Source organism: Perissodus microlepis, chromosome 18, assembly GCF_051167445.1.
Source record: "Perissodus microlepis isolate ML-2025 ecotype Zambia chromosome 18, ASM5116744v1, whole genome shotgun sequence".
Classification (NCBI taxonomy): domain Eukaryota; kingdom Metazoa; phylum Chordata; class Actinopteri; order Cichliformes; family Cichlidae; genus Perissodus; species Perissodus microlepis.
In genome coordinates, this window is record NC_140478.1 from 305919 (window position 1) to 331848 (window position 25930).

At 42.3% G+C, this 25930-nt stretch overlaps 1 protein-coding gene across 2 annotated transcripts; it reads right to left on the reverse strand.

Moving 5' to 3' along the window:
* Positions 1 to 5556: 5556 nt before the first annotated feature.
* On the reverse strand, positions 5557 to 25419 carry LOC146366361 (phospholipid phosphatase-related protein type 5-like). Of its 2 annotated transcripts, XM_084913131.1 has the most exons (10): positions 22871 to 25419; positions 22709 to 22743; positions 22242 to 22386; positions 21705 to 21912; positions 19546 to 21299; positions 18274 to 18406; positions 17750 to 18000; positions 17477 to 17653; positions 16924 to 17049; positions 5558 to 6620 (listed from the first exon to the last, which is right to left on the reverse strand). In XM_084913131.1, the coding sequence occupies exons 5-10, from the start codon at positions 19747 to 19749 to the stop codon at positions 6591 to 6593; spliced, it is 921 nt and encodes a 306-aa protein (XP_084769257.1). In that variant the 5' UTR covers positions 19750 to 21299; positions 21705 to 21912; positions 22242 to 22386; positions 22709 to 22743; positions 22871 to 25419; the 3' UTR covers positions 5558 to 6590. The 2 variants fall into 2 exon arrangements, with proteins under 2 accessions (XP_084769258.1, XP_084769257.1); XM_084913132.1 differs by lacking the exons at positions 21705 to 21912; positions 22242 to 22386; positions 22709 to 22743; positions 22871 to 25419 and having other exon boundaries at positions 5557 to 6620; positions 19546 to 19782.
* Between the last annotated feature and the right edge of the window lie 511 nt (positions 25420 to 25930).

The window sequence follows — 25930 nt, forward strand, 5'->3', positions numbered from 1 at the left end:
ACAGTTGCTACACAGCCAACTGTAGCCGATTAGAGCCTGCGAGACTCAACTTTGCTAATTTGAATGAATAAATTGGACCTTTCCTGTGTGTGTCTGTGTGTGTTGATTGTGACTGCAATTACAAAGCTTGCTAGCATGTCTTAACACTTCACCCTGTGGTCTAAAATATGTTCACTTTAGAGCTAACATGACTGATGTCAGGAAAGAAAACAAAAACCCACCAATGGTGCGGCTTCAAAAAGTCCAGAAACCAATGGGTGACCTTAAAATAATCACCCTGCTTACTGAGAGTCAAGTCAAAAAGGAAATGAAGCTACATAAAGTGTGTGAAGGATTTTCAGTGAGTGCAAACTGAAGGCTACAATATGCTGTAAGCCCTGCAGGGACGATCAGTCAGGATGAGCAGAAGCTTAGAGAATTAAGGAGTTATCTCTACCTCTCCCGTTTGGTCCTGTTTCTGTTGTAGAATAAAGGTCAGCTCAATTTAGCACATTAACTATTTATAAAACATTTCATATTTTTATATCTGCTTCTCTACATGACTCCAAAACAAACGTTGCTACCAGCAGAGGATAACAGCCTTTGTCAAGATGCTATCAAACAGTTTCTAAGCTGCAGACTGACAGCTTGGATTATTTGGGAGGATAAAAGACGTAGGCCTACTTTATATGGGAACATTTGAGTCTTTCTGACAGGACAGGACGTTTTCTTAAAAAACAACAACAAACCTCACAGAATATTTCAACTTCACGTTATTAATTATTGAAAGACAAGCATATATTTGTTCACCTACCCAGAAGGATGGTCTTTTCTCGTGGCTGCCGCGCAGGACTCCTCAGACAGCCCACAGGTACAGGTGGGCGGGTCTTTGTGATGCTGATTGACAGCTGTCAACCTAGCAGCCAATAGCAATGAGAAGTGTTGCCACTCGTCCACCATAACTATGTTTGACTGTAAAACCATGAGATGCTATGTAAACAGAGGGTATTTATACAGGGTTACATTGGCACTTAGTGAAACTTACTCTTTTCTTTCTTTCCTTTGTCTGCAATTAGCCACTTATTGTACCTAAGAATGTGAATAATTTAATGACAATACATAGAATCAATCATTCCCTCCAGTGAAATTATTTTGTGGTTGCTCAAATTTAAAATTTAAAAAAATAATTTACAATTTTTGAAAAAAGGTTTTGAAAGCAACACCTTGTTTGTGTCCAGCTTGACTGTCCAATAAGAAGTCTGTGTATACGATGGGAGACATGCATGGTGATTCATTTGAATACTATTTGTCCTCGATCTGCTCAATTCCTTTATTTTGCTGATGTTGAGCTTAAGCCCACTCAGGTCAGTTTAAATGTATTTATATAGTACAATAACAGGTGATTTATATCTTAAAGATCCTACAATAATGATAATACACTCTACAAAGGCTGTCCAACATATTATGATAGTGTGACCATAGAAGGGAAAATGGGGGCATAGTCATCCTGAGAGGCAGTTTGAAATCATAATATATACGCAGTGTTGGGGAGTAACGGAATACATGTACCGCCGTTACGTATTTAAAATACAAAATATGAGTAACTGTATTCCGTTACAGTTACCGTTTAAAAAGGTGGTATTTAGAATACAGTTACTTTGTTGAAATAAATGGATTACACTGCGGTACTTTCCTGTTTCATTTTGTCGCGGTCTGTGAGCGCGAGGAGGGAGAAAAAGGGGAGTGGAAAGGTATGAGTTGTCATCGAGCAAAAACGGGAGCTGGAAGCATGTAAATATAATAATAACCACTGTAGCCAAGAAGAGAGCCTGACGAGCCCAGCTGTAAGTAAGCTATTAAGACTCGACTGTACACTGTGTTCGTGTTTTCCTCCGAAAACAATAAGTTCCGTTGCAGCAGTCTTTCAACGCCTCTCTCTGTCTCTCGCAAGAAAAGTTGACCCACACAACAAAGTAAAGCTATTTTTCGGCTACGAGCCGACAGGGACCCCGCCGTATTAGTCAGAGGTCCCTTTACTACAGTTCGGAGTCGCGGACCTTCAGTAATAGTAATAAATCACACAGCAATAGTACATTCACGTTGTTGTAAAAAGCATGATAATATATTAAGTATTCCAAAGTATTCAGAATACGTTACTGTCATTGAGTAACGTAACGGAATACGTTACAGAATACATTTTGGGGCATGTATTCTGTATTCTGTAATGGAATACATTTTAAAAGTAACCTTCCCAACACTGTATATACATCTGTAGATACGAAGGATGCGGCACGACCCAGATGCTTATCAGGACTTTCCTTCTGTGTCATTTCACTTTCTCACTTTTGCATTTTGCAGCGCTCTGCCCTCTGCTGCCAGCTTCGGTCAGAACTCCTCTTTCCTCCCCGGCCTCTACTGAAAGGCACGATAAGATGACGCTTGCTGGCTTCCCCTGACACCACACCCTGACCCTGCTGCTCCACCCTGCACCACCAACCCCTCCACAATGTAAACAAATTATCTTTGAACCTGACAAAAACAAAATTTATGATTTCTGGAAATCGGGTAAAAGAGGATGAAGTAACTCTGTCCATTGATGGAGTTTTGACTGAGAGAGTTACTGAACTCCGTTTTTTGGGGGTAGTATTGGATGGTAATTAAAATGGAAATCTCATATTGAACATGTTAGAAAAAAGATGGTTAAAAATATTTATATTCTGGGTAATGTCAGAGTTATACTAGATTATAAGGCAATGCGTATTTTATATTTCTCACTAATTTTCCCCTATCTCAGTTATTGTGCTGAGGTGTGGGGGAATACATATGCAACTAATATAAATCCTCTATACTTGTTACAGAAGAAAGTGGTAAGAATGGTTCATAATGTTAAATATAGAGAACAAACAAATAATCTGTTTATAAAATCAAAATTGTTGAAATTTGAAGACTTAGTGAAAATACAGAAATTATTATTCATGTTCAAGGCAAGAAATAATACATTAAGTTACAAAGTTTGTTTGTATTGTGTTCAGGAAGTGTTTGCAAGGACCACACAAAGGCCAATGTGTCCGACAGTCAAAGGTATAAGAATCTGGAATTCTCTTCAAGATAATCTCAAGAGTTGTACAAACATGCACCGTTTTAAAATGTGTTACATACTTAAAAGGATAAATCAATATGAAGAACATGAAAGTAATTTGGGCTAAATGTGGAAGGAAAATTTGTCATTGCCATTTAGTAGTGCTGTATATATATTATACTGATTTGTTAGGTTTGCATTGTGCCATAAAGATACATGTTAGAGGGTTTTTTGGGTTGTTGGCGCCCTCTTGTAAGAATAATTAGATTGCAGATAGGGGGCAGGTGCTAACAAGAATTTATTCTTCTTCCTGCTCTTTTTCACCCATGGGTGCAGTGTTATATTAATGGGAAGGAGGATTTGTATGTAGGAAAATGAAACATTGTTGAACCATGTGTGAAATAAATAAATAAATGAAATATAATTGCCATTCACTCGCTGGGCCCACGTCCTTATTTGAGGTTTGACAGCATTTTAGTAGGTAAAGGTGATGCTTGGACATGAATTGAGCTGCGGTTTGGGGAAGGCCTCGAAGGGGATTGGCGACGGCTCCCGGGCCTGGCAGATCCCCACGTACTAAATAGAAGTGAAGCAGTTAAAGAACTGAAAAGGGGAGGGAGGAACAAGAAGGAACAGCTTGCAGAACTGGGGGAACATATATAGATGAGAACCGGGAGGAGTGTGTTTGGAGGCGTGGTCCTGCTCCTGAAATTCCGATTCTTAAGCTCGAATAATTTTTCAGTTTTCAAACACACATGACAGCAGTGCAGGTTACAGGCTTGACATTTTGCAATCATGTACAAATATATTTGTATATACTGTAAACAACTACAGCAGACCTGATGACAGTTTACTGCTTTTCAGCATACTTTTATTTACACACGGTTGCTGTTACAAAGACACAGCTGCAGCTCTCCCACTGCCAGCTCAACATATCAACGATATGATACGACCCCGTTCAGTGTTTTAACCCGGCGAGGTGTGATTGCAGATGCCCTGCAGGTGCGTTTGCCTACCCTGCAGCGGCACCGCTGGCCACACCCTGCCACATACACCCTCCCTGTTGTCTAAGTAAGTGCAACAAACATGGAAGGATGCTAAAGTTAGTTTTTTTTAATGGCCCATCCCAGTTATTTGTAAAACTACTGCTGTTATCTAAGCTGCTGTTCTGTCTAGTGATCATCTCTGGGTTTCAGCATCGATATCTGCATCTGACATTTGTAAACTTTTTGAGGCAGGTGTCAGACTCACATACAAGGTATCATTTTCCCTCATGCAGAATCTAAGAACATTTCACCATAATAGCTTTTGCTGCTTACAGCCACTGGGTAAAAACAGGACTTTACAAAAGCCACTCCAGGACGGACATTTTTCTAAACTCGAACTGATCAGAAGGTCTCAGGATCAGGCAAAAATCCTGAACCAACTCAGAAGGACGTCTGATCGGCACCCTCTGGTAATATGAACTAAAGGGGATACATACAGACACAGAAGCTGCTGAGGCGTTACTGTGAGAAGAAAATCACACGTCAAAGGCTTGTTTTCGAGTTACTAAAGCCTCTACAGGTCCTCTGTAGTTACTTCAGTGTGCAGCAGATGGGAGTCATGTATCATCTAAGCCAGTGGTTCCCAAACTTTTTTTGCTGGGCCCCCCTTTGTTTCACAAGAAAAATGTTGCGCCCCCCCCCCCCCCGCGTGCACACGCACACATCCTCCAACCACACACGCCCATATTTTGCTCCATTGCGGTTTATTTCACACCTCAAACATTTACTAAACAATTAAGCAAATACAAGTAATCTGCAATAAATTATTAACTCTTTTACACTACGTCTGCACCTACACGGGTATTTTTGAAAACGCAGCTGTTTCGTCCACATGTAAACAGCGTTTCAAATCACCAAAAACGGAGATTTTTAAAACTCCTTTTTTGCGTTTACGTGTGGACGAGGAATACAGAGTTCGTCACGCAGCGTCAAAGGTATGTGCCTTTTTTCACGTCACGCTAGCAGTGTCCAAGCGTTTTGTTTTTTTCCCCCCTGCCATGGCTCTGCGTCCCCCCTAGGGGGCGGGCCCCACACTTTGGGAAGGTCTGATCTAAGCAATCTAACAGATATCAGAAAATACCTTTAGAAGATGATAAATTGGGTGGATACACATAAATCTGCTTTCCTGTTGCCTGTTATCTTTGTTTCACTGAGTAGATCGGCTCAAACTTAGATAAAGGAAAAGTAGTCAGATTACTGACAGCTGTAGCTCAGGAGGTACAGCAGGCCACCTACTGATCAGAAGGTTGGTGGTTCGATCCCTGGCTCCTCCAGTCTGCATGCCAAGTATCCTTGGGTAAGATACTAACCCCAAGTTGCTCTCCGACGCATCCATCGGAGTGTGAATGTAGTTAGCACAGAGAAAGTGCTTGTGAGAATGGGTTTGATTGGGTGAATGCGGCGTGTTGTATAGAACGCTTTGGGTTAGAAAAGCGCTACATAAGAATCAGTCCATTTACCATCTGTGTACATTATCATCACCGGTAACTGAAACATGTGAAAGCAACATGCATATTTATTCTCTTTATTATATAGTTTTGGCACAAATAACATTTACAAGTAATATTACATTTGCAGTATTACAACATGGATATATAATTAAATCAAACATATACATTTGTTACATTTGTTTTGTACACCCGCAGTAGATGTGCACGGTGTGAGGTCTCGCAGCAAGCTATCAAATACGGTGCATTTCTCGGCTTTTAAAAGAACCCTATGCGCCGCCAGGTGTTTCATCAGATTCGAGGTGTTACCTCCTTTGCACAGTATCAGCTTAAAGCACTTGTTGCAGGCTGCTGAGTTTGCATCTTTTGCTGTGAAGTACAGCCAGACTTTGACCGCTTCGCCTTGGGCATTTTTACTCTGTAGCTCTGCTCTAAAAGAACGTACGTACCTGGGTCCGCCTACTATCCTCGGAAACGTAAAATGATTGGCTAGAATCCAAAGTGTATGACATCTCAGGAAAAAAAAGCACCGAAATGTGCGCTGCTTTTCGGTCTGGTTACTACTGTTTATGTCAGAACCTAGTTATTATTTATCCCTTTATCCCTCTTTATAACCTCATATATCAGATATCATGCAATCTTACTGACTTAGATATGACATTAACACGTGCTACATGTATTCACATTAAATTTACATTGAATACACATATCAAATACTTTTACCCATAAAGAAAACAAATCATATATTAATTAAAATGGCTGCTACAATATCCACAGTGACATTTCTGAAGTTGACAGTACATTTACAGTAAACATTATTTTAAACTGTGCGTGCCACATTTGACCCTGGGAGAACAACACTACAGTGCAAAATAAAAGTGGCAATGATAGATTAATTCTTAAATGACAGAAAATGTTGCTGATGTAAATGAGACGCAAATGAGACTGATGTAAAAAACAAAGGTCCATGAACTACACAGAACTGGTGACATCAATCTCCCCCTTGATGTGGTTGGGTGAGGGGGTGGTCCATCATAGTCATGTGACTTCTGTGATGGACCCTGGGCTCTACAGAAACAGTAAAGAAAAGCAACAATTCAGTCAGGGCTACTATAGCCACAAGAAGATTGTGTTTTGATACACAGGTGGGTTGTAAAGTCAACAATTGTGAGCAATTGGATAGCAGCTGATCTTGACTTTGTGGCCTGCCTATACTAATATTACTAATAATAGTAATAATACATTTTTATTTAAAAGCACCTTTCAAGACACCCAAAGACACTTAACAATAAAATAAAACACATAGTAGGACAATGACAAAACAAAGAACAGTACAAAACAAGATCAAATAGACAATAAGTTCACAGTGAATATATGCAGACTTGAACAGATTTAAACTTGGGGATAGAAGAAGAAGATTGAAGAGAGCGGGCAGAAGAGGTAGTACTTAACAAGAAAGTGTAAGTGTTTAACCCAATGACCATACATGACCTTTGACTCCTGCTGGATAAAATGAAAATTACCACTTGTGCAAATGACATTCTACCTGCTGGGCTGTTTAAAAATGCTCTCTCTGTCATTGGCCCCTCTATTGTAGAGATATGCAATGCCTCTCTTTTAACAGGTGTGGTCCCTACGTTCTGTAAGCATGCTGTTGTTGAGCCGATATTAAAAAAAGAGCAGTTTGGATCCAACTCAGCTTAAGAATTATAGGCCTATCTCTAAGCTTCCATTATTATCCAAAAATTCTGGAAAAAGTAGTTGCAGATCAACTTACCACTTTTTTAGAAAAACATGAAATTTATGACAAATTTCAGTCAGGTTTCCCTAAAAGTCACTCAACAGAAACCGCATTACTTAAAGTCTCTAGTGACATTATGATGTCAGCTGACTCCGGAGCATCCTCAGTCATGGTTTTGTTGGACTTGACATCTGCCTTTGACACCATTGACCATACCATCCTGATTAACAGGCTCCGGGACGTAGTCGGTGTGTCCGGTCTGGCTTTGAAGTGGTTTCAGTCATACCTCTCCAACAGATCTTTTAGTGTTTTTGCGAATCGGTTTATGTCACATTCTAAAGATCTGACATGTGGGGTACCGCAGGGTTCAGTTCTGGGTCCTATTCCTTTTCTTTTGTACATGTTACCTCTAGGACTTATAATTAGGCAGTTCCCTGAGGTGTCTTATCACTTCTATGCTGATGATATTCAGCTCTATTGCTCTTTTAAGCCGATGGAAGTCCATAAACTGTCCTCTTTAATTAAATGTTTAGCTTCCATTGAACAGTGGCTTGGTGACAACTACTTACAGTTGAACTCTGAGCAGTCAGAAACATTAATTATTGCCCCCGACAACCAGATATCTCTAATCAAACAGCATCTTGGTTCTCTTGGCTCATCTGTTCACCTGAGCCTCAGGTACCTTGGTGTGATGTTTGATTCTGCCAACAACACTCTCGCCAGTTAATTAGGAACTGCCTTTTTCAGCTAAGAAACATCTCCAAACTGCGAACTTTGCTGTCTAAGTCTGAGTTAGAAATGGTTATTCATGCTTTTATTTCATCTCGCTTAGATTATTGTAACAGCCTTTTTCTTTTGAGCAAAAGGAATCTTGAGCGTCTCCAGTTAGTCCAGAATGCTGCTGCAAGGATTTTAACTAAGACACAAAAAAGAGAGCACGTTACACCAGTGTTACGTTCATTACACTGGCTTCCAGTACATTTCAGAATTCATTTTAAAATCTTGGTACTGACTTTTAAAGCTTTGAATTGTGATGCCCCTGCCTACATTTCTGATCTTTTAGAACCCCACGCTCCCTCTCGCAGCCTGAGATCTTCTAATCAAAGGCTGTTGGTAGTCCCACGAACACATTTTAAAACCAAAGGTGATAGAGCTTTTAGAGCGGTGGCCCCCAGGTTGTGGAATGCTCTCCCTCCATCATTACGTTGCCTTGATTGTATTTATTCTTTTAAAAAGCAGCTTAAGACTCATTTATTTAGATTGGCTTTTAATTTGATTTGTGCTGTGTGTTTTATTATTAATGTATTTTATGTATTTCTGTTTTATATTACTGTGAAGCACTTTGTGGTTTTTATCCTGTGAAAAGTGCTATATAAATAAATTGATTTGATTTGATAAGTTTCATTGTTATGTCCCTTTACAAGAACACCAAAACCAGGTTTCTCTCAGGAAAACACACACACACAGAATTAGCAAAGGTTTGGAGGCCAAAGACAGGACCCACAAGTGCTGCTGCTCTCAGTTGCTGCCAGCTGGAGGAATTTTGAAATGACTAGAGGACGATGAGGACCAGTTAACAGCTGACATGTCAAAGCCAGCCCAAATGGCTGAACAGAGCCCTGAACAGACTCTTAGATCCTTAAAGGGAGATAACACTAACACACAACAACAGTTCACACTTGTACTACACACATTGGATTACACTGGCCTTTTTCCAAGCTCTGGTGAACAACGTTTTCTGCTACTTCACACAGTTTTGTTTTTGAGTCCCTGGATGATATACTGAGTGTCCCAAAGACCCCTGCTGATTACCAGCAGCATGTTCACCAGGTACTACAAAGGAAAACAAACTGTTAAGGGTGAAAAATGCAATCTCCACGTGGAGACTGTTTCATTGTTTGGCTCTATCATTGAGAGGAGGCACGTAAAGGCAGACTCTAAAGGTTCAGGAGGTGGTGGATTGGCCGGAGCCAACCACATGCAAACAGCTGCAACACTTCTTGGGGTTTGCAAACTTGTATCGTTGGTCAAGAACATTAGTGAGAGTCTCACTTCCCTCAAGGTCCCATTCCACTCCAAAGCACAGCAAGTGTTTGACTCTGTGAAGTGACTGTTTGCATCTGTGCCAGTTCTCATCCAGTCTGACAAATCCAAACAATTCATTGTGGAAGTTAATGCCATGGACTCTGGGGTAGGAGCAGGGTGCCACCAGGGATATGGGGCCCCGTGGCAAAAGCAAAAGCAAAATTAAAAAACCAATGACTTTGGGCCCCAACGCATGCCAATCCTAAAAATATAACACTGTGCAGACATGGATCAATGTTATTTAGTTTTTAATATTGATTGGTATCTTCACATCAAACACAATATATCCATTAACTTTTTGAATGGAATTGTGGAATGTAAAATTTTTTTTAAGGTTACAGATTTTTATTTATAATACTCTGTTTGCATTGACAACATAATAATATTTTAGTATTTTAAGTAAGCATTAACAAAGATAAATTAAATAATCCTTTGGCTGTCAATTTTCAGGCAAAGTGTAGCCAACTGATATATATCTCTGTCATGAGATATTGTGGATCTCAAATCAGTTTCACTTAAAGCTCTCGCACCACTTGTAACCGTCACAGGCAGAGTCCAAAATATTTGCAGAGCAAAGCACACTTCTCCAATATAATAATCCAACATAATGATAATGTATTATTACCAAATAAATAGTGCAGAATAAAAATTAATTTAACCATGGGGCCTTTTTGACATAAAAGAACTCACCCCATTCTTTTGATATCAGTGGACTTTGTTCATTGTCTGAAGTGTGGGTATGGGGAGATGGGAGTGGGACAGCTAGCCTGAGCCTTGACTGGTTTGGCTGGACACCATGTCGACAGACGCAGGAAAAAGTGATTTAGTATAAATATGTACAAAGGGTCTGCCTGCATTGATTAAATATTGACTAAAATATAGAAAATATGAAACATGACGCTGGATGCTCCCTCCTGGAGTCCATCCGGCCCCCCAGCTGTATTGTTGGCATCGTGACCTGAGGCATTTTGGGACTGGACAGACCAGCAGACTGACTGTGATAATGGGGGAGGACCACTCAAAAGACTTTACCTTCCTACAGCTGCAAGATTCCAGGTAATGCATTGTGCACACACAGCCAAATTTAACTTCACCCAGGACAGAATCTCCTTTCTCCACAGGATGTTCTGGTGGCTTCACTACAGGGTGGGCCATTTATATGGATACACCGTAATAACATGGGAATGGTTGGTGATATTAAAACACATATACTAATGTGTTTGTGGCACATTAGTATATGTGAGGGGGCAAACTCCTCAAGATGGGTGGTGACCATGGTGGTCATTTAGAAGTCGGCCATCTTGGATACAACTTTTGTTTTTCCAATAGGAAGAGGGTCATGTGACACATCAGACTTATTGGTAATGTCACAAGAAAAACAATGGTGTGCTTGGTTTCAACGTAACTTTATTCTTTTATCTCTGTGCTCCTAGCGCAGGTAGTAGTGCATGACACAAGCCAACATTTGTTTGAATATTCACATTTGTTTATGTTAAGTACCTTCCTACCTGCCTTTATCTGTACCCAGTAAATCTTGCCCTAATGATTCCGGGTAAGTGTCAGTTTCTTTCCATGGTGTTTTTATCGCTCACTCTAAAAGCAATGAAGCCACCATAGAGTTGTATGTTAACCAGAGATGGGCAGTAACGCGTTTCGAGTAACGAGTAAAGTAAGGGATTACTATTGCAAAAAAAGGTAATTAGATTACTGTTACTTTCCCGTAGGAACGCTGCGTTACTGCGTTACTAAAACCGTGATTTTTTTTGCGAGAGTGTCTCGTGACAGTGACGTAAGCGAGTGCGACGTTCGTGACAACAGCTGTGTGCAGATCAACAATGGATAATATAACAAGTGTGGCAGAGAGTATGAGCGTGCAGCGTTTAAAGCGTGGAAGTACTGACCTTACTTTGAGTTTGATTCCGTAAAAAGTGACAAAATCATTAGCGTCCGCTGTTCACTGCGTGGGAAGAAAACTTCTTTTTACAGCAAAAAAACCCCTAAACGTCCGAGCAAGCACCAAATACGCTGCCACGGGAATGTGAAATTCACAGAGAAACTGCCGTATCCTTCCACTGACCGCTGCGGCACACCTGCACCAGGGCAAACATCTGCCTGCCCCACTCCTGCTATACAGGTGAAGATAGAGCAACAGGACTGCTGAGTCTTTGATTTTATTTATTTTCTGCTGTGTTTTACTTGCATCTATTTGAAAGACTGAGTGTAAACACAAAAAACTATTTTATTTTATGTGTTGGAATGTGCAGAAAATAGGTTTAAATGCTAAACAAATTTCTTCCAGTCAGAGAATGTTGCATATAATTTAATGTTTGCTTGATGCATAAAGTTAAAAGATTAAAACTAATAAAACAAGTTTTATAAAGAGACTTTTTCATTTGATTACATTTTATATGATGGATTATGCAGAAAAAGTAGAATTGGGCTAAAAGATCTATTGCTTTATTACCTATTTAGGGGATTCATGTTCCCCTAAATAGGTAATCATGTTTTAAAAAGTAACTAAGTAACTAATTACTTTTGAAAATAAGTAATCAGTAAAGTAACGGGATTACTTTTTTCGGGAAGTAATCAGTAATTAGTTACTGATTACTTTTTTCAAGTAACTTGACCAACACTGATGTTAACTTCAGCATCTGTAGTCTGGTGCAAAAAGTTTGGTCCTTACTGACTCTACTTCCACGTATTCAAGTCACTGAACTGGACCTCTCCATCTTGTTTGTGACGTTAGTGCCTTTTTTAGAGTCTTTTTAATAGTATTATGTCATAAGTAAAATATCCTGGGTGGTCTCCCCCAGTCTCCCTCAGAATGCTGTTGACTCTCTGCCGGAGGTGTGAGTTGAAGATCTCGCGGACTGGGGCCTCTGCCAGGCAATCCAAGTGCACCCTCACTATACATTTAGGTGCACCAGGTCTTTCCAGTGTCCTCCCCCTCACCTGATTCAACTCACCACCAGATGGTGATCAGTTGACAGCTCAGCCCCTCTCTTTACCCGGTTGTCCAGAACATATGGCCACAGGTCTGGTGATATGATTACAAAATCGATCATCAACTTGTGGCCTAGGGTGTCCTGATGCTACATGCACTTATGGACACTCTTATGTTCGAACATAGTGTTAGTTATGGCCAAACTGTGGTTTGCACAGAAGCCCAACAACATAACACCACTCGGGTTCAGATCCAGGAGGCCGTTTCCCCGAATCATACCCCTCCAGGTCTCACTGTCGTGGCCCACATGAGCATTGGAGTCCCCAGATGGGGCACTCTCCAGCACCCCGCCCAGGGACTCCAAGAAGGCTGGGTACTCTGAACCGCCACTCTGATGACAGTCAGGACCCGTTCCCCGACCCAAAGGCACAGGGAACAAACCCTCTCGTTCACTGGGAGAAACCCAGACACACAGGGAGCAAGCCGAGGGGATACTAGGATACCCACCCTAGCCCGCCGCCTCTCACCAGGGGCAACTCCAGACTAGAGATGGCACGATACCACTTTTTTATGTCCGATACAGATATCATAAATTTGGATATCTGCCGATACCGATATGAATCCAATATAGTGTTTTTTAATCAATAAAACTGTTTTTTAATATCTTGCTGCATTTTGTATTTGTTCATACTCAAGTTTAAATAAACAACAACACTAAAGCTATTCTTTTATACCTGTATGTAAAAAAATACACTGCACCCAAAATATTTCATAGTTCAGCAAAACTGATCAATCTAATAAACTTAAACCTGCACCATCCTCCCTATTCTGGTATTTTAAAGAGTACTTAGCAGAAATATTAAGCAACCTAACTAATAGGGTTGCAAACTCCCAGCAAACATAAATAAATAAATAAATAAATAAATAAATAAAAATAAGGAACCACCCCCCACCCTCCACCTCATGATGCTTAATCGACGTAATCAACTTTAATTTGATGCAGTGTGGAAAAAAAAAAATGCACCGAAATTAATTATTTTTCAAGAATAATTAAATAGATTCAACATCTTTCTTCTACAGAACTGCAGACTGCACAGATGGTACCTTCCCAAAGGAAAAAGTAGCATAGCTTACTAGGGTATATTGGACTTAACAGTTACTATGTACAGTAATGGACTTCTATATATTTTACATCAGATTAAAACTTTGGGTGTAAGATTCAGATAATTATTTATTAAAAACTAGACATTTTAAATGAGAATAAGAAAGAAAAGTATGTCTTTGTGCCCCCTTTTCCCTGTTCATGCCCTATCGGCCCCCCTGGCTAAACTTTGCTAGATCCGCCCCTGCACAGTTACCAGCTGTCAGCAACGTAGAAAAAGATAAGCTTAACGCTGGAATGCTTTACAAACATTCAGAGATGAACTTACACACGTGCTTTACTTCTCTCTGGGATAACTTCCTCGAAGATGAAATGCTGGTTTGGTAGCGAGGCTACAAATACACACAGCCGCTCTATCACGTGACGCATACTGCTTTGAGGTGCTACGGTTATGAGCCGAGTTACGCTGTGTCGCAAGTTTTGTGAGGTGCTTTTTTGATATTTAATGGATCAGATTACTTTTTTTTTTTTTTTTAATTTCTCTCCGATATCCGATCCAGTAATTGACGTCAGTATCGGACCGATACCAATACGTAATATCGGATCGGTCCATCTCTACTCCAGACTGAGACAGAGTCCAGCGCCTCTCCAGGTGACTGGTTCCAGAGCCCAAGCCGTGCGTTGAGGTGAGCCCGACTATATCTAACCGGTACCTCTCAACCTCACGCACTAACTCAGGCTCCTTCCCCACCAGAGAGGTGACATCCCATGTCCAGATTGCTAGTCTTGGTAGCCGGGGATTGGTTCACCAGGGCTGCTGCCCAGCACACAATGCACCTGACCCCTACGGTGCCTTCTATGGGAGGTGGGCCTGCAAGAGGATGGGCCCATGTCCCTTATTTGGGCTGTGCCCAGCCGGGCACCCATGGACTAAGGCCCGGCCACCAGATGCTCGCCCTCGGGCAGGGTGAACTGTTCCCTTGGTGTTCTACTCATAGGGATCTTCTGAATCACTCTTTGTCTGGTCTCTCAGCCAGGACCAATTTGCCATGGGAGACCCTACCAGGAGACCCTACCAGGAGGCCCTACCAGGAGGCCCTACCAGGAGGCCCTACCAGGGGGCAGAAGCCCCGAGGCAACATACCCCTGGGATCCTTGGGACACACAAACACAAACCCCTCCACCACGATAAGGTAGCAATTTGCGGAGGGGAGAAAATTGTCGGGTGGTGGAAGGTATAAGTCGAGGATGTCCTTTATCCCACTGGCACATCTTCCGTGGAGGAAGCAGAGTCTGGGGATGAGGGGGATGACCCTCCAATCCCTGGGCACAAGGTCACTGAGGCAGTTAAACAACTCCTTGGTGGCAGAGCCCCTGGGGTCGATGAGGTCCGCCCTGAGTTCCTGAAAGCTCTGGATGTTGTAGGGATGTTGTGGTTGGCACGCCTCTACAGTATTGCGTGGAGATCAGGGGTAGTACCTCTGGATTGGCAGACCGGGGTGGTGGTTCCCATCTTTAAGAAAGGTGACCGGAGGGTGTGTTCCAACTATAGGGGGGGGGGCACACTCCTCAGCCTCCCTGGGAAAGTTTATGCCAGGGTGCTGGAAAGGAGAGTCCGTCCGTTAGTCGAACCTCGGATACAGGAGGAACAATGCAGTTTTTGTCCTGGTCGCGGAACACTGGACCAGCTCTTTATCCTCTCAAGGATACGTGAGGGTGCATGAGAGTTTGCCCAACCAGTCTACATGTGTTTTGTGGACTTGGAGAAGGCATTTGACAGTGTCCCTCAGAGTGTCCTATGGGAGGTGCTCCAGGAGTATGGAGTGTTTGGCCCATTGCTACGGGCCATTCAGTCCTTATACAACCATTGCAAGAGCTTGGCATGCGTAGCCGGCAATAAGTCGGACTTGTTCCTGATGGGTGATGGACTCCGCCAGGGCTGCCTTTTGTCACAGATTCTGTTCGTAATTTTTATGGACAGAATTTCTAGGCGCAGCCAAGTGGCGGAAGGCTTTTACCTGGGTAGTCTCAAAATCTCATCGCTGCTTTTCACAGATGATGTGGTTCTGTTGGGTTCATTGCGTGATGGCCTCCAGCTCGCACTGGAACGGTTTTCAGCAGAGTGTGAAGCGGTGGGAATGAGAATCAGCACCTCCAAATCTGAGGCCATGGTCCTCAGCCAGAATGGTAAATGGACTGATTCTTACATAGCGCTTTTCTACTCTCCCGGAGTACTCAAAGCGCTCTATACAACATGTCACATTCACCCAGTCACACCCATTCTCACAAGCACTTTCTCTATACTTAGTGCTGTCTAACTACATTCACACACATTCATACTCCGATGGATGCATCGGAGAGCAACTTGGGGTTAGTATCTTGCCCAAGGATACATGACATGCAGACTGGAGGAGCCAGGGATCGAACCACCAACCTTCCGATCAGTAGGTGACCTGCGCTACTTCCTCAGCTACAGCCACCCCAAAAAAAGGGTGGAGTGCCCACGCTGGATCAGGGACGAGTTCCTGGTCCAAGTGGAGGAGTTTAAGTATCTCGGGGTCTTGTTCACGAGTGACAGGAGAAGGGAGCGGGAGATCAACAGATTGATTAGTGCTGCGGCTGCAGTGATGCGGACGCTTTACCGGTCCGTTGTGGTGAAGAGAGAGCTGAGTGTAAATTTTCAATCTCAATTTACCGGTCGATCTACGTCCCTACCCTCACCTATGGTCACGAGCTGTGAGTAGTGACTGAAAGAACGAGATTGCGGATACAAGCAGCAGAAATGAGCTTCCTCTGATGGGTGGCTTGCCCTGTCCCTTAGAGATAGTGTGGGAAGTTCAGCCATCCGGGAGGGGCTCAGAGTAGAGCTGCTGCTCCTCCACATTGAAAGGAGCCAGTTGAGGTGGATCGGGCATCTGACAAGGATGCCCCCTGGGATGCCTAGGTGTGGTTTTCCCGGCATGTTCCAGCGGGAGGAGGCCCAAGGGCAGGCCAAGGACACGCTGGCGAGATTATATCTCTCGACTGGCCTGGGAACGCCTTGGTGTTCCACCGGAAAAGCTGGAGGAGGTGGCAGGGGAGAGGGAGGGGTGGGCTTCTCTGCTTATGCCCCCGTGACCCAGCCCCGGATAAGCAGAAGAAGATGGATCGATGAATGGATGGATGGACGTTTGTGCTTCTGTTCTGGTTAATCAAATTCTACAGTTTTTTTAGGTTTTCACTTTGGATTACTTAAAACACATATAACACTAAGTGTCAATTTATGAATGCAGTTTGATAACCAAGCTTGCTAGCATTAGCTGATGACTTTGTACTCCACCTTCCAAATATGGCCACTTCTGGCTCTAAAAAGCAACATGATACCCAAAAAAAAAAACAATGTTAAGGTTCAAATATAGGAGTATCGAAGGTAACAGGTAATGCCACTGTTGCTATCTATCCATGTTTTCAACCACTAGCCCTAACAGCATGGTATAAAGTGCAGTCCTTTATACCTTACCTTATCACTGGTCTCCATATTGTGATTGACTTCAGGGGAAACCTCATCGGTATTAGCCGTGCCTGAGTCTGAGGGACTCTGGGGAATCACAGGTCTCTTTTTGAAATACTGAACCACAAAAACAACCTAGGAAGAGACAGAAGAAAAGTTGAATACATTTGATCATTCAAAATTATTCCTTTCACACAGATCAACCATTTGGATGGCAAGTACTTCACTGTTACTGCAGGGAAATAGAGCTCTATTATTTTTGTTTACATTGTTTCTGTGACCCAGATCTTTGTCCCCACTAAGACTGTTGTTCACGAAGTGGAAAAAATTAATTCATGTTCATCCATGCAAGCACAGCTTGTGTGTGTGAGAGTGTCCTGCAGCAGTTTAGTCCATTAGATCAGTTTTCTATTAAGGAAAGAGTCTAAATATGTTTGACCAAGTTACACAATGATGTGCAGAAGAAAGGTGCTGAACTTACTCTCGGAAAGATGAATTATTTTGAAAAGCTGCTTGAAAATCTACACTGATATGAATAAGTCTAATAATATCAGGAACTGACCAGAAAGACAGCAACAGCAGCACCAATGGCTTGTCCTGCTAAAACATCACTCCAGTGGTTACGATATTCAGCCACTCTGTTGATGCCTGTTAGCAAAGCCAGACTGACCAATGAGAGGCTGACAAAGGGCCCAGCCAGACGCCCCACTGCAGATCCAACACAGGACATGATGTACATCTGAAAAGGAAGATTATTTCTCTGACACTTTAACCAAATATTACTTTATTGACATTGGTGAAGACTGTTGGATTATTTAAAGACAGATCTACTCACTGCCAAGTAAACAGCTAAGTAGACGCTGAGTGCAGCCTCTTTGCAGGGAAATGTCTTCCTGGCTCTGATGATGTCATCAGGGTCACCAGTACAGCCATCTGACTGGCTCACAAAGAACGCTGTATCCTGGCAGCCAAGAGCAGTGTAATTGGGCTGGCACACAGACAGGAAGTAGGGAGCCAGACTTCCTGTGACCATCTGACCAGTACTAACAAAAATGTCTGTTGTAAACAAACCAAAGACAAAGACACCTACAGAAAGACACACAGGTGATATTTGTATACAACTTAAACCAACATAACTATTGCATAACTCACATAGGCTACATTATAGACGGTTCATTTAAATTCTGTGAAAATGGCCATTTTAAACAGAGCTGATCCTAAAACGTTAGAAGAGACACCATAATTGTGTTTAGCTCTACAGTAGCCCAGAACATTATTATAAGGACATTTTAAAAATGTCACAGACACGACAACTGGGTTAATCAATGGTGGGAATATTTTGGGCTGGTCTTACATTACCAAGGAAACGGACAGTCCTGCGCACCATGGGGTTAACATAGCAGCAGTCTCCCACGACAACAACCTTCTCCTGCTCATAAAAGTTGTTTGAGTTGTAGTAAAAGAGGAAGATGACTACTTCCACCCCTGAAATCTGAAAAAAGAAGAAGAAGAAAAAAAAAGATTGAAAAACAAAATAAATTAAATAAGAATAAATTGGAGAAAATGTTAGCTGTAGTATACAGTACTGAAAAGTTTGCAGTAATGATGGCGTTGTCATATTCCAGTAATTTGCTGCAATATGATGTGAGCATAGAGTAGCTTTGATTTTAAAAGTTACTATTAAATCAAATTTTTATTTGTTCACATGTTTTTATGTGATATGTTATTGACATGCAATAAAACCCATATCATGTGTCAGTATTAGCATTTGACATTTTGTTGAGAAAAAAAATATTGAAGGTTCATCCTCTGCTATTTTAGCCACACACTAATTTTGACCCATTGAAGAGAAAACATCAGCAGAGCTAATGCAGAGGTGGGCGGGGCCTACCAAACGTACAGCAACCACAAACAGCAGAAAAGACAAACACAGCCACCATGATGTTACCCTCCAGTTTGTGAAATCCCATTATGAAGCCTTATTGCACGTTTCATCTTCACCATTTTAGTATTTTAAAATTATATGCGATGGGCGTGGTTCTGACTGCAACTCCGTTAACGTCGGCCAACAACCCGTCAATCACACAATCAGGAAACATACACTGGATAATCATCCTCTCTGACACTTAAAATAACCACAATTTACAAAACTGACCATAAGCTCATCAGCAAAGTGTTTACAGAGGGTGAATATTAGAGACTGAGCCTGTGCAGGTATGGGAAAGACAATTTCCCAGCTGAACATCAGCTGATGTCCAGACTCAGTTTCCCCATGAATATCAGTATGGTGTGGGAGGAGGACAGAGCTTCCAGATAAAGGATACAGGTGGAACAACACCAACACATGGAGAAAGTTTGCACATATCTACTCGAACAGCATGCCTCCCTCACCCTGCCTGGAAGGTGGGGGGCCCAGAGATATTGATGACTTTGAGAAGGTGTTGTGGAACTTTGTTCCAGCACTGCTGAAATCACCTGCAGAGACCTGCTGCAATACTTATGTTCAATACTTATTTTACCTGCTGTGAAATGCACAATAATGTATGGTTCCATCCACTGCAGATATCGACTAACTGACAGATACTAACAGTCCTTTAACATGCATAGCTTTCTGTAGCTCTATTGACTTACCAGTACAACAGGTAGTCCGCTCACCACAGAGAACAGTATTATAGGCGGCATGCGGCTGTTCTGCTCAGGTCCAGGATCAGGTTTGGTCAAAGTGGGATCTCTGCAAATGAAACCCTGCTCTGCTGGACTGAAAGTGTCAGTGAACTCACAGTAGTAAACCAGCATGACTGTAGCAGCGAGTATCACCACCTGGAAGTACAGCATGATGGAGTCAGCATCGAACAAGGCTGGAGACGGTTACCACATTAGTCCAGTTGAACAGGAAAATCCAGCTTTTTGAGGTCTTTACTGCTGATGTAATGAAGACAAAGTAGTCATTCAAATTTCAGTCACCATTTTTTTCCAAATCCAGTTTCAAGACTTCTGTTTTTTGTCACTATAATTGGAAATCCAGCCTTCACAGTTTATAACCCAGTTTTGAAACAATAAATGTCGAGCAATACAGAGGTTAGGCACAAAAATCTAAATGCAGACAGTGATGATGATTCTACTGACGACCAGGCTGTTAGAGGAAAGCCACAGTGACTCTGTGAGTGGGAAACCTCATCCTTCCACTCCTGTGACTTTACTGAATCATCTGAGTGGACCGGCGAGTTCATTCTGTTTCAGTGAACAATCTCTAAAGAGTCACTTACAGTCTGCTGAACACAAACTCACTAAAGAGCAGGTCGAGTGAATAGGAGAGAGCATTGAGAGCTTTTCAATACACGTCACAGGTTAGGTCAATAGACTGTAAATAAAAGATGTAATCACGTGTCATCTGACATTTTAAAGTTTCTAAATGTGATTTTCTTGTTGTGAGAGCCATAGAGAACCAAACAAAAGAAGACAGTTTTTAAAAATTGTAAACATTTCAATTCATTTTGGGGTTTTGGTCATTTCTGTAACACCTGCAGGAAATCTTTACTCCTATTTGGAGAAAGATCAAATAAATCTAAGCTTTGTTTAATCATTCTACCTCACTACAAAGAGCTACATGGTTGTTAAAATTTTTGCCTGACTTGTCTACTTAGATCAAAAAACTGTTTCAAAAAGCTACTGAAAATAATGGGAAGCCCATCTGATAACCCAGCCATGGGGGAGCCACAGGCCAGTGGAGTCCCAGTGCCAGTCCTACGCCCAGATAAATGGGGAGGTTCCCTGGTACTCAGGTTGTTGCACTCTACTTATCGTATTATTTATTGTATTTTCTTATTACTTGTCATTTCTGTTTGTTAAAAAACCAAAACCAAAAACAAAAAACCCAACTATTTATTTATTACTTAAAAAAACAAAACAAAAAAATCCTTCCTCTTCTTAATTATTTTTGTTTCTTTTCACTCCGGGACCGTGTGTACATAATTTTGTTCCACCTCATGTTAACATGTGATGCGAATGACAAATAAAGCTCCTTGTATCCCTGTGTATGATCCACAAACAGGATACCCTTTATATGCTGGACATTATCTTACAATTTGTCACGTCCATAATAATATCCCTATAATATGAAGCATCTGGCATTATGCAATTAAAAATGACAGAAATCTCTATATCAATAACAAAGTAATTTATGATATGAAAAAGGTTCTTTGTTACATGTATTAGGTCCAAGTCAGTTTTTTTTGTTTTGTTTTTTTAAAACAAAACAAAAAAACCGGTATCGGGCATCGGGCATCCTGCACCACCTATCCGATCTGGAGCGTAGCAGAGACATTTCTGCACTGCTTGGGGAACGTCAAACTCAGAAACAGCGTTTACCTGTCGAGTTAGGCCAACTAGGACAAAAACAAACAAAACGAAGAAGAAAAAAAGACCAAATTAGATCTTAAACATGAATAACCTCTTGTCAATTGTCTTCAGCAGGGAGAAAGCATCTAAACTACTAGGCTGATTAATATGAAAGTCACAAGGCAGAAATCAGCAAACTGCTGCTTCACCGATTCCCAAAGAGCCATTAGTTGAATAGCTCAAAGCCTAATTTTCTAGAGATAAAATAAATAAGCCAAACTATTTGCAGAGAAATGTATTTCTATTCCGATTTGTTGGATCTTCCAACGATAGCCTGCTGTTGTATATTCAAGCAGAACATGCAGCAGAAGGCCATTTTTAAGCAGTTTAACCAACTTGGACAATTTTTAAAGTTCTGGGTTACAAAAGTCCCCTAACCTTTAAGAACTTACCATTGCTTCATTTGCCTCTAGTCATTGCAGAGTTGCCTTTGCATTGTTCATCTCATCTATGTTGTTAAATGGCTAATCCAGAGGCAATACACCGGCATCAACAGGTTCAGTGCTGCAGGATTAACGGAGGCTCTGAACTCCTCACGGAGGTCCCCGACTTCTCTGATCAGCTCTGTCCCCATGGTTATACGTTTTTAGAAGGCTGCATCTGTTAAAAACAACAATAACACAAAGAATACTGGCTTGTGATAAACTGGATAAGCATTGTGATGAGAAAAACAACGATATTCATAAGTGATGACTTCACATTTTGCATTCATGTTTGAGTAGTTCAATCTGCTAAAACTGTTTACAATTTAGCCCGTTCACAAATAAATGAAATCCTATGTAAAATGTCAAACTACAAAATTTTAGAACTGGCCTCAGACTCTCTGGAATCTAAAAAGCAAAATAAGATGATACTCAGCAGCATAAATTAGTGTTTTGAAGTTAAGATTACAATGTAATTGTGATGCAGCTCATTGTTTCAAAGCATACCGTCGTTAGAGAAGGTACTGAACGCAAACTATTTGCTGGGGAGGTCGCATAGCTGTGTAGGTTGGCGAAAGGAGCCGGTAGCTGGCCGGGGCATCATGATGGTTGCTAGTAGTGGGTTGGGGGGCAGACTGCAGAGTGGTGGAGGCTGTTTAGAGAAATGTGAAAAAATAAAATACATTGCTACTGTCTGTCTGTCTCTCACACACACACACACACACACACACACACACACTACATCATACACGATAACCTGTACTGTCACACGTGCGGCCTGGGGAAAGCTTTTATTTTGGAGGTTACTCATCATCAGAGTCTGTAACTGTATAAGGGATTTGGTCTAAAACAAAACAAAAGTTTTGAACTGCACTGTGTTTTTTGCTTATTTTGCCTTAAGTTACAGTAAAATTTACAACATCACACAAAAATGGTTAAAAACTAACAATAATTTGAAGACACGAGTATCTTACTTGTTTATGGATGGATTGTACTCTTCTGATCTGAACTGAGAAAATGAAAAAAAAAGCACAATGTCAATAAAAAGAGGAAAAACATGATATTCAAGATATGTTCAAGATAAGTTCCAGGGTAGGGAAGATTCATTATTAAAAAAACTCAGAAACCAGTCTTACTTGAAAACTAATGTCACGGCTGGGGCAGCAGTCATGTGGTGTAGTGAGAAAAGGATCCAAAATGCAGGTACTGGCTGGGGTGCGAAAAGCCTAAACTGGGAAAACTAATAAACAAATCTGAAAACATGAGGACGGACCAAAACAAAAATAGGAGCTCCAGGAACCCAAAACAAAATGTCCCTCACACACACACAGGAGCCCATGAAACAGTTCAAAACAGAAAAATCACCAGAGGTCAGGGAATAGTTCACATAAAGTCCACAAGGTCAACTTGAAAGATGACGGTACAAAAGTCCATCAAAAGGTAACTCAGGGGTCGGCCCGAGGTCGACGGCACAAAAATTAAAATCCCAGTTCTGGTCGGCTCGGTCCAACCAGCAGCCTAGAAAATGGCCGGCGATGTTGAGGTCGAAGACGCGGACTGGATGGCGGCGTGGCAGCCGCAGTACCAGGCGTGGATGAGGCTGGACCAGGCGCGGATGAGGATGAGGCTGGACCAGGCGCGGATGAGGATGAGGCTGGACCAGGCGCGGATGAGGATGAGGCTGGACCAGGCGCGGATGAGGATGAGGCTGGACCAGGCGAGGATGAGGATGAGGCTGGACCAGGCGAGGATGAGGATGAGGAAGGACCAGGCGAGGATTAAGCTGCAGATGAGGATGAAGCTGCAGACGAGGATGTGGAAACCCTAGGTGATGGAGCTGCAGGCGACGGCATGGAAACCGCAGGTGGTGGTGATGGACGGGCTCCTTGGAACCCCCAGCGAAGAATGAAGGCTGAAGAGGCTCCTCGGACCCTCCAGCAAGAACAGTCAGAACCAGCAGGCACGTGGGCCTCTGGCAAAAACAAAATAAAACCAGCAGGCACGTGGGCCTCTGGCACACATGAAGCAGACTGCAGCTGCACAGAGCACTGACCCTGCTCAGGCAGCGACAGCTGGGTGCAGTTCTCAGCTGGCTTTTTAGTCTCCAGCGGTCCAGAGTCGGTTGAGGGCTAAAACTCAGCTTCTGGGGAGGCCCTGGAGTGAGTTTAAGTCTGTGAACAGGCCAGCTTTTGAGGAACCAGTTTAGTTTTAACGTGTTCGTCTCTCTGCTCTGTATGGAAAGTAGAAAAACAGACCATAACGGGTTGTATTGCCATAGCTTCCTTTACAGAGGCAGGTAAAAGCAAAGACTCTACAGGTGACAAAATAGAGGAATGAGTGGATGAGGAGGCAGGTAACTGAACTGCAGACAGCACTAAAGGCTGCACAGATGGCAGAGCTGATGGCTGAGCTGATAAGTGAGCTAATGACAGAACTGATAATTGGTCTAACGGCAAAACTACAGGCTGAGTGAGTGACTGAGTAGAAGCCAGAGTGGCTGACTGTACTGCCGATTGTAGCAGAAGTGGAGCAGGTGAAAAACTGTCCCTAACATCCTCTGAGTGGGGTTAATTGTCTCAGAGTTACCAAATCCAGGCTCAGAAGGAGCGGAAGAAACACAGCCTGTAACTTTCATGGAAGTTTTAAAAATGCCCACTTGGGTGAGGTCAGTTATGATGGAGGTAGGTAAACTATGGCTGCTATCCTTCATCATACAACACACAGCCCCCGAAAAAAAATAGTCTCAGAAACAATAATAGTGTCCTTCTCATTCACCACAGCCAGCCGCAGTGAAGTCCCAAAATCCGGCTGTGGGCTGACACACTGGTGGCTGCCGGCTCCAACGGGCTGGGCAAAACCACATCCAGCGGGCCAGGCAAAATCTCCAGCGGGTGAAACTGACGCGGTGGCTCCGGGAAGGCCATTGCTCAGCTGATTCCCGACCCTGCACCACCTCCCGGGCTTCATGCAGATCGGTGATTAAGTCCGTAAATCCTCTATCCTGGCGGAGATAGGGATTTCCTTCAAAGATTGTTTCTATCACGTTCATTCCCACAACGTTTGCCCTGGCATTAGATGTGTGGGTTATCCAGTCCACCAGGCGTAAGACGCGTGCGAGATTGCTCTCTCCAGGTAAGTCCGCTGGATCCATTTTGTGGTTGCTCTGTACTGTCACGGCTGGGGCAGCAGTCGTGTGGTGTAGTGAGAAAAGGATCCAAAATGCAGGTACTGGCTGGGGTGCGAGTAAGTGTTTATTTGTAATGAAAGTAAAGTACAAAACACGATATAAGGAACAAGGAGCAACTAAAGCCTAAACTGGGAAAACTAATAAACAAACCTGAAAACATGAGGACACACAGGGAAAGGAGAGCAGAGAGATGCGAGGAATACCAAAATACACAGACAGAGCGACAACAAACAGAGGCAAACACACACTATAAATACAAACCAGGTAATGAGGAAATGACACGCAGGGGTGGACACAGCTGGAACTAATGGGCATAACGAGGCACAGACCTACAAAGTAAAACAGGAACCTCACAGACTGTTTTACAACACGAAACTCGGAGACACGAACACAGCACAGAGAGAAGACACAGGTAGGGATAATAAGACACGAGAACTAAACCCAAAGAATTAATACAAAATCAGAATAAACTAGAAAATAATAACAATACACTCAAAACGCTGGGTCATCGACCCAGGACCACGACAACTAAGGCCTCAAATCAGAAGTACGTGACTAAAGCAGATGACTCGTAATCTGGAGAGGAAATGGCGTGTCACAAATTTAGAGGATCATCATTTAGCCTGGAGAAATAGTTTGCTGCTTTATAAGAAAGCCCTCCGCAAAGCCAGAACATCTTACTATTCATCACTGATTGAAGAAAATAAGAACAACCCCAGGTTTCTCTTCAGCACTGTAGCCAGGCTGACAAACAGTCAGAGCTCTGTTGAGCCAACCATCCCTTTAACGTTAACTAGTAATGACTTCAATAATTTCTTCACAAATAACATTTTAATCATCAGAGAAAAAATTACCAGTAATCATCCCACAGATGTAATATTATCTACAGCTACTCTTAGTACCATTGATGTTAAGTTAGACTCTTTTTCTCCAATTGATCTTTCTGAGTTAACTTCAATAATTACTTCCTCCAAACCATCAACGTGTCTTTTAGACCCCATTCCTACAA

What these genes read in the sequence shown, in the direction of transcription:
- LOC146366361 (XM_084913132.1), bottom strand. Translation starts at nt 19,749, where the DNA reads ATGCTGTACTTCCAGGTGGTGATACTCGCTGCTACAGTCATGCTGGTT. An exon ending in CAGGACTGTCCGTTTCCTTG is followed by an intron (nt 18,001 to 18,273) that starts GTAATGTAAGAC and finishes GTCTTTCTGTAG; the next exon opens with GTGTCTTTGTCTTTGGTTTG. An exon ending in ACTTAGCTGTTTACTTGGCA is followed by an intron (nt 17,654 to 17,749) that starts GTGAGTAGATCT and finishes CTTCCTTTTCAG; the next exon opens with ATGTACATCATGTCCTGTGT.